General features: G+C 45.5%; 1 protein-coding gene across 1 annotated transcript in view; it reads left to right on the plus strand.

Moving 5' to 3' along the window:
• kcnq3 (potassium voltage-gated channel, KQT-like subfamily, member 3) overlaps positions 1-7,132 on the plus strand; it is a 101,582-nt gene extending 94,450 nt beyond the window's left edge. The window contains exons 12-15 of the mRNA XM_085376935.1: positions 5,007-5,138; positions 5,228-5,323; positions 5,465-5,552; positions 6,455-7,132. Coding sequence (XP_085233061.1) covers positions 5,007-5,138; positions 5,228-5,323; positions 5,465-5,552; positions 6,455-7,132 — 994 coding nt within the window. The remainder of the gene's footprint in view (positions 1-5,006; positions 5,139-5,227; positions 5,324-5,464; positions 5,553-6,454) is intronic.
• The last annotated feature ends 1,095 nt before the right edge of the window (positions 7,133-8,227 follow it).

Here is an 8,227-nt window from a genome sequence, read left to right on the forward strand (position 1 = left end):
TGTAGGACAAAAACCGGAGCTCAGTGGGTGGCAGTGATGCAGGACTGAAAGATGCTGGGCTTACTATAATGCACCGGACAGAAAATGTCACGCACGGTTTCTGTGAAGGGGGCATTAATTACACATAACTGACAGATGTTACCTCTGTAACCATCAGTTTGTGGAGTCCTGTTATGAAGCTGTTAAGTGTTAGCAGCTCCAAATCTGATGTCATAAAGTTCTTTGAGGTAAAGAGGTGTCACTTACATTTAGTTGCTGGAAGAAAGAAATGGTGTATTGTTTTGTTTATTCACCAACTTGTCAAGCATACTGCTCCGAACTGTTATTGTGACAAGGAAGAAGAACCTTAAGGTGAAGACCAAAAGAAATGGCTCTTTAATACACGAGGACTCATTTGGATCCAGTAGGAGGTTGTAGTGTTGTTTTTTGGCATTTGAAGGATCCACTTTAAAGGCTTTCTGGAAATATCCAGCTGGGAGGAGACCCTGGACTAGACGGGAGGAATCATATGGTAATACCTGCCTTCCTCACAGCTCCAGTTTGACACTGCAGTGATGCTTCACAGAGTTTTGCAGATGCCACTTGGAAATAGTATAACAATCGTGATGAGTAAGCAGATACGTAGGCTACTCGTGATTGTTTTTGCTATTATTGTTGTCTGTGAAGGTTCTCAGTCATCCAGGTCATCGTAGTCAAAGGAGCTTGCAAAGAAAAGCGTCTGGACTTCTTTAAGTTACTTGAAGACGTTTCACCTCTCATCCGAGAAGCTTCTTCAGTTCTAAGGTCAAATGGTGGGGAGTCCCAGATATAAACCTAGTGGGAGTGACCCCCCACAGAGGGACAAAAGGACCCCCTGATGATCCTCTAATCGCCTGAGCCAAGGTGGGAAACTGGGCGTGGGTCCCAATCAGCCAGAGTTTCGGGTGTGTTCATTGTGAAACCTGGCCCCACCTTATCATGCGAATTCCTGAGGTCAGATGGCCCAGGATGTGAGTGGGCGTTAAGGCGTCTGGGAAGGGATCTCAAAACTGGATTATAGATGGCAGAGAGTTGGTGTCGTAAACCCCGCCTCTGTTCAAAGATGGTCACTCACAGTGGGCATAGATGGCTTCTTTCACTCCTCTTTCAAACCATCTGTCCTCTCTGTCCAAAATGTGAACATTGGCATCCTCGAAAGAGTGTCCTTTATCCTTAAGATGCAGATGGACTGCTGAGTCTTGTCCTGTGGAGGTGGCTCTTCTGTGTTGTGCCATGCGCTTGTGAAGTGGCTGTTTGGTCTCTCCGATGTAGAAGTCTGAGCATTCCTCGCTGCACTGTACAGCATACACCACATTGTTAAGTTTGTGTTTTGGCGTTTTGTCTTTCGGGTGAACCAGTTTCTGTCTGAGCGTGTTGCTGGGTCTGAAATGCACCGGGATGTCATGCTTGGAGAAAACTCTCCTGAGTTTCTCTGATACGCCGGCTACATAGGGGATGACAATGTTGTTGCGTCTGTCCTTCTTATCCTCCCTCGCTGGTGTCTGGTCTTCTTTTCTGTGCCTCTTTGCTGACTTTAAGAACGCCCATTTAGGATAGCCGCACGTTTTGAGTGCTTCCTTTACATGTGTGTGTTCCTTCTTTTTCCCTTCAGGCTTAGAGGGAACATGTTCTGCCCGGTGGTGTAGGGTCCTGATTACTCCAAGTTTGTGTTCCAAAGGGTGATGGGAGTCAAAGAGGAGGTACTGGTCCGTGTGTGTGGGCTTCCGGTAAACTTCGATGTTGAGTTTGCCGTTCTCTTCAATGTGCACAGTGCAGTCCAGGAAAGGCAGACAGTCGTCCTTTGTGTCTTCCCTGGTGAACTTGATGTTCTTATCCACAGCGTTAATGTGCGCAGTGAAGGATTCCACTTCTTGTGTCTTCAAGCAACTTAAAGAAGTCCAGACGCTTTTCTTTGCAAGCTCCTTTGACTGCTATTATTGTTCATTTCGCACCTGTTACAGAAAAGACAAAAATGGATGAAGAAGTTATTTGTGTTTGAGTGAAGCTGTTAAAAGTAACAATTTAACCTTGGAGTGCTTTCAGACTACGAGACTGTTGCACTGTTTTTGTACCTTTTCCTTGGATAACAAATCGACTGTGGTGTGTTTCTATTCAAGCTTTCAGCTTACTATTTGACTTTGAGCAGAAGCGATGAGGCTTTGGCTTGTTGTTGTACTCCACAGCCTCTGCACTGGTTCAGTTCCCATAATTAGTGTCTCCCAGTAGATAAACCGATAGAAACACGGGATCATATATCAATTTTTAGTTTTCCGCCTTAAATCTATTTAATAGTAACATGGTGCCAGTACTTGTGCTTAGTAAGTGTGGGCAAAGAAATATGGAGTGAATCTACCAATAATTGAGGAATTTCTGGTGGTCGCTCTTCCCACGGCCACTGGTGGCTCCACCGTGTCAGTGGAAAAGGGGTAAAAGACCGCAGACAAACATTAATTCAAATTCAAATTCAAATTTTATTTGTCACGTACACAGTCATACACAGTACGATATGTAGTGAAATGCTTGGACAACTGCTCGTGACCTAAAGAAAACAAAAAAGGAAAAGGCTATGAATAAGAAAGGAAATAAATATGAAAAATTAAAAAGGGTAAATTTAACTAGGAAGGAATAAAATATAAATTAAGGTTAAAAATGAAATAACTGTACAACACAAATTAGAATGAAGGGTAAATTTAACTGGGAAAGAATAAGATAAAATATATAAATTAAAGTTGAAAATAAAATAACTGTACAACAAAATACACAATATAGAACTATATAAGAATGTATGAAGAAATCTAAATATAAATAAATATATACACAATAACAGCAGCTGTACAAGTATTAACCGGAAATGAAGAATATAGTGACCAGTGTTGTGCAAAACCAAAGTCCAGAAAGTCCAGTGTGTGTGTAAGAACTGTATGTGTGGGTCAGTACTGTGTGGTGGTGTGATTGAGAGACCGTATCGCCTGCGGGAAGAAGCTCCTCCTCAGTCTCTCTGTGTTGGTCTTCAGGGAGCGGAATTGCTTTCCTGACCTCAACAGAGAGAACAGTCTGTTGTTGGGATGGCTGAGGTCCTTCACGATCTTCCTGGCCTTGGTCCAGCACCGCCTGCTGTAGATTGAGTGCAGGTCAGGGAGCTCGGAGCGGATGGTGCGCTCAGCTGACCGCACAACCCTCTGTAGAGCTCGTCTGTCCTGCATGGTGCTGTTCCCGAACCAGGTTAAGATGTTTCCCGCCAGGATGCTCTCTATGGTGCACGAGTAAAAGTTCCTGAGCACCTTGGCGGGCAGTTGGAAGTCTCTCAAGCGTCTGAGGTGGTAGAGACGCTGTCGGGCCTTTTTCACCACAGTGTTGATGTGACAGGACCATGACAGGTCCTGCGTGATGTGAACTCCGAGGTATTTGAAGCTGTCCACTCTCTCCACTGGGCACTCGTTGATGACGGGGGTCTGGTAGTTCCTCTCCTGCTTAGTGCTGAAGTCCACTATCAGCTCCTTTGTCTTACTGACGTTTAGAAGGAGGTTGTTCCTCTGGCACCAGTTCTCCAGATTCCTAATCTCCTTCAGGTAGGCCGTCTCGTTGTTATCAGAGATCAGGCCCACCACGACGGTGTCGTCAGCAAACTTGATGATGGTGGTGGAGCTGGTAGTGGCCACACAGTCATATGTGTACAAAGAGTACAGCAGGGGGCTCAGAACACACCCCTGGGGGGCTCCAGTGCTGAGAGTGGTGGAGGCTGAGACATGTCCGCCCATCCTTACTGCCTGTGGTCTGCCAGTTAGGAAGTTGGAGATCCACAGACACATAGATGAGCTGAGTCCCAGATGCTCCAGCTTGGTGGTGAGTGTGGAGGGAATTATGGTGTTAAATGCAGAGCTGTAGTCTATGAAGAGCATTTTAACATAATTCCCCCTTCTAGTGTCCAAGTGAGTGAGTGATGTGTGGAGGAGATGAGAGATGGCATCGTCTGTGGAACGATTTGGACGGTAAGCAAACTGTAGTGGGTCCAGTGTGTCTGGTAGTGAAGAAATGATGAAGTCTCTGACCAGGCGTTCAAAGCACTTCATCACTACTGAGGTGAGGGCTACAGGGCGATAGTCATTGAGAGAAACAGGGTGGGGTTTCTTCGGGACAGGAACAATGATGGACTCTTTGAAGCATGTGGGGATCACCGACTGAGATAAAGAGATGTTGAATATCTCAGTGAACACAGGAGCTAGCTGGTATGCGCAGTCTCTTAGGATACGACCTGGGATGCCGTCTGGTCCTGCTGCTTTCCTGGTGTTCACTCTCTTGAAGGCTCTCCTTACTTCATGCTCGGAGATGACGAGCACGTTTCCGGTGCTGGCAGTATCTTCCTGTCTGCAGCCGTTAGCGCCGCTAACACTAGCATTGTTGGAGACCTTAGCTGCAGCCTCGAAGCGAGCATAGAAAGTGTTCAGCTCGTCTGCCAGAGTCACAGCCGCGTTCGTCATACCGGTTGTTGGTGCTTTATAGTCCGTTATTGTCCTTAGTCCCCGCCACAGGCTCCTAGAGTCACTCTGTTGGAGTTGTGACTCTAGTTTCCTCCCGTAGCGCTGCTTCGCCTCTTTCACCGCCCTCCGCACGTTATATGACGCGGCTTTGTACGGGTCCATGTCCCCCGTCATGAGTCCCGTGTTGTAGGCAGCGGTGCGGGATCTCAGAGCGTCGCGGATGGTTTTATCCACCCACGGCTTCTGGTTGGGAAACGTTGTGATAGTCTTTGTCTCCACGGTATCATCCGCTAGTTATTAGGGCCAGTAAATGTAGTGTTGTTTAGATCAGATACGTTAATAATGTTAAGATCTAAACCAGTGAAATGCTTCTCATTTGTTTGATTCTTGCATTCCTGTTTCCTGACAAACACGTGTCTATACAATGAAGGTAAGTGTGGTAGCTGACATTTGTTAACTGTGTCTGATGTTTGAGAAGTGTTTTCATTTGAAGTGTTTGTTGCCACACAGGATCATGCAATTCCTCTTGAACAAGAAGCGGTTTAAGGAAACTCTGAGGCCTTATGATGTCAAAGATGTTATTGAGCAGTACTCTGCTGGACACCTGGACATGCTCTGTAGAATTAAATACCTCCAGACGAGGTGAGTTAGTCTTTTACACACGAGGCTGATCAGTTTGAACGAAGCCAATTTTCTCTTTTCCTCATGCTCATTATTTTTTTTATTTTAAGGATTGACATGATTCTTGCCCCTGGACCTCCTCTCACCCCAAAACACAAGAAAACTCAGAAAACACCCTTTACTTACCCGCCCAACCAGTCACCCAGGTACTGCTACAGAGCTCTAAAATGGCTACAATGTTGTAAAACAATTACAAATTAGTATAAAGGTTAGTTATAACTATGTTATTTAGTTTTTGTAACAAATGTCTGTGCAGTCCACATCTACTCGATGTCCCTTTGTTCCAGGCATGAGTCCTACATAGCCAAAGCCAATTCCATGCCAGATGCGGAAGACCAAAGCATGATGGGCAGATTTGTCAGGGTGGAGAGACAGGTAACAACTAAAACTACTAAAGGCAAATATTCTGCCAAGGTGTTCCTTCTCCAAACAAAGTAACTCTTTGTATTGTTTGAGATAAATTGTTTTATAGTTTAGTTTGTTACCCTTGGGCTTTGTATGTTGAGACATCTGGCGACAATTTAGAGTTTAATGTAATGCCGGTAAAATTTGCTAATTTAGAAAAAAACTGTCACGTTGATGAGACCAGAAACACTGGCAGACCTTTTGGAACAGGACACTTAAATTACTGTTTCCAATAAAACAAAGCGCTGCACTGCCAGGGTCAGAGAACCCTCTGAATATGGCAACAAGCTGCTTCAGCTGGAGATGACTTTGAACAGCAGATCTATTCAACCCATTTGGCCCAACTGTAGCAAATATTACTAATCATGTTATGCGATTACACTTGCAGTTCTTACTCGATTTCAATTCTGCAGCATGCAGTGACTTCTACAGCAAGACAAAAAGAGTCTATAACCTTCACCACCACCGAACTATCATCCGCTGTTTAACACTTTACAAGATAAACTGGACCAGGCTTAAAAAAAGAGACTTTCATGATTCTGTTCTGCCCGTCTTTCCTGTGCTGAGTGTTTCTCTCCTGCATCTGGAGCATTGTCGTCATTATTAGTGGTGGTGCAGGGTTCATAATTAATGGTTTTCTTTAGGAAGATTACCAAGATTAAACTGTGAAAACACCAAGTTATCAGTAAAAGAATCAACATGATATTTGATATTTCTCATATCTGCAATGTCTGCAAAGGTTTTATCAAACCTTACTAAAAGCACTGAAGGGGTTACTAACATTTCTTTACATCATATTTTGGCCAAGGTGATTGGTAAATAAACACACCTGTTATGCGATCCACTGGTTCCATTGTGTATCTCTCTCTCAGGTGGAGGACATGGAAAAGAAGTTGGACTTCCTGGTGGACATGCACATCCAGCACACTGAGCACCTGCAGGTGGACTCTGCCGGCTCTGCCCGCATGACCCTGGAGACCTGCAATCCTACGGCAAACGGTGAGATCAGACGGGTTTTCCTCAACTACGCCGAGGCGTTCCCACACATGTACCAGGTGCCTGTCAGCAAGGCGAACCCCTATTATGGCCGTGGAAGAGGAGGCAGAGAAGGGGTGGGGTTGGCAGGAGGAGTCGGCATTGCCCCTTCGGTTCATCAACCCCAACCCCCACCTTCAGCAATCATCCCCACTTACACCGAGCGTCCCACAGTGTTGCCCATCAGCTCCCTGCAGGACTTGTCAGTGGGACTGGGTAGGACCACAGGGGGGCAAGGTGGTGACTCACCGCTCTCCATGCTATCGGTTAACCACGAGGAGCTGGAGCGCTCGCCCAGTGGATTCAGCATCTCTGGGGAGCGGGAAGGGGAGAACTTCTCAATGGGGGCCGGTTTGGCGCCCGGGGACCCTGGCTGGACGAGACCCAGGCCGAGCTACCTGGCGGAGGGGGAGACGGACACAGACACAGACCCTTTCACACCAAGTGGGGGCCCCCTGCCTCTCTCCTCCACTGGTGAGGGATTCGGCGACGCTGTGTGGACCATGCCACCCTGAGAGGAAACAAATTCGGCGCAGATATCCACCACTCTGAGTTAAGATATTAAATTCAACCCAAGCCTCTAAACCCAAGCCCTGGGTCAAAGCCACCGCTGTGGACTGAACGTCTGGGGAGGTTAAGTTGGATCTTATCCGAGATAATCGACCTTCAGAGGCCACCGCAGATCTCATCATGCCATCCACGGTCCAGTCAGAGAGCCATGGCACTGAGACTGCCCAGAAAAAAGAAAGAAAAAGGGAAACCACACCGTTTGTAAAGTAAAACTCTGTACAGCGCACTCTTCGCAAAAGTTTAGCTGACATAAAAAAAGAACAATAATATACATACTATATACACCCAAAAGCTTTATTGCTGCAAAGCCAACCGCACTGCATGTAACGCATGCGATTTTTAGTGTAGTCACTGCAAAGTTCAGGATATCAGGAAAAGGAAAAAGAGAATGAATGGTTACGTATACTTGCTATGCCATTTTGTAACACTTATTTTTTTATATGAATACATTTTCATTGTTTTTGCATGGTTTGCATGATAATGCACCACTGTAGGAGTTGACGATTAGAAGGTGATCCTGGAACCAAAAGTCTCCTGTCTTTAGTTGTTTGGTGTGTGTGTGTGTGTGTGTGTGTGTGTGTGTGTGTGTGTGTGTGTGTGTGTGTGTGTGTGTGTGTTAGAGAAGAGAGAGAGACTTTGGTAATAAAACCATGGCTAGTTTGCTGGCAGTCATGTTTCACCGTTTCTACTTTTCTCATGTTGCTCTGTAAGGTCTCTGAGGATCAATTCTGTCCAGAAACCAGATTTGTTTTCTGGTCTCAGTGTTTTGTTTTCACGCCACTGTGCTCAAATTGTGTGTCACCACTTTGTGTGAACTGACTATCCACTTGAAAATTTGACTGCGTTTGAAACACTAAATCTGCTGCTTTGTTGGCACATGAATTCAGGGATATAAACCACCTGTGAAGTTCTGCTTCTGCTTGATCAGTATTCAGAGCATAACTTCAATGCAAAAATAGTGGCTTAAATTTCCAGCACTAAAAAGATAAAAAAGATTCCTACATAAAGGGAGGCACAATATGTCTGTCCCAGTACTCACA

Source organism: Diplotaxodon limnothrissa, linkage group LG18 (assembly GCF_057381915.1).
Source record: "Diplotaxodon limnothrissa isolate DT_005_m linkage group LG18, D_limnothrissa_male_GT1.1, whole genome shotgun sequence".
Lineage (NCBI taxonomy): Eukaryota > Metazoa > Chordata > Actinopteri > Cichliformes > Cichlidae > Diplotaxodon > Diplotaxodon limnothrissa.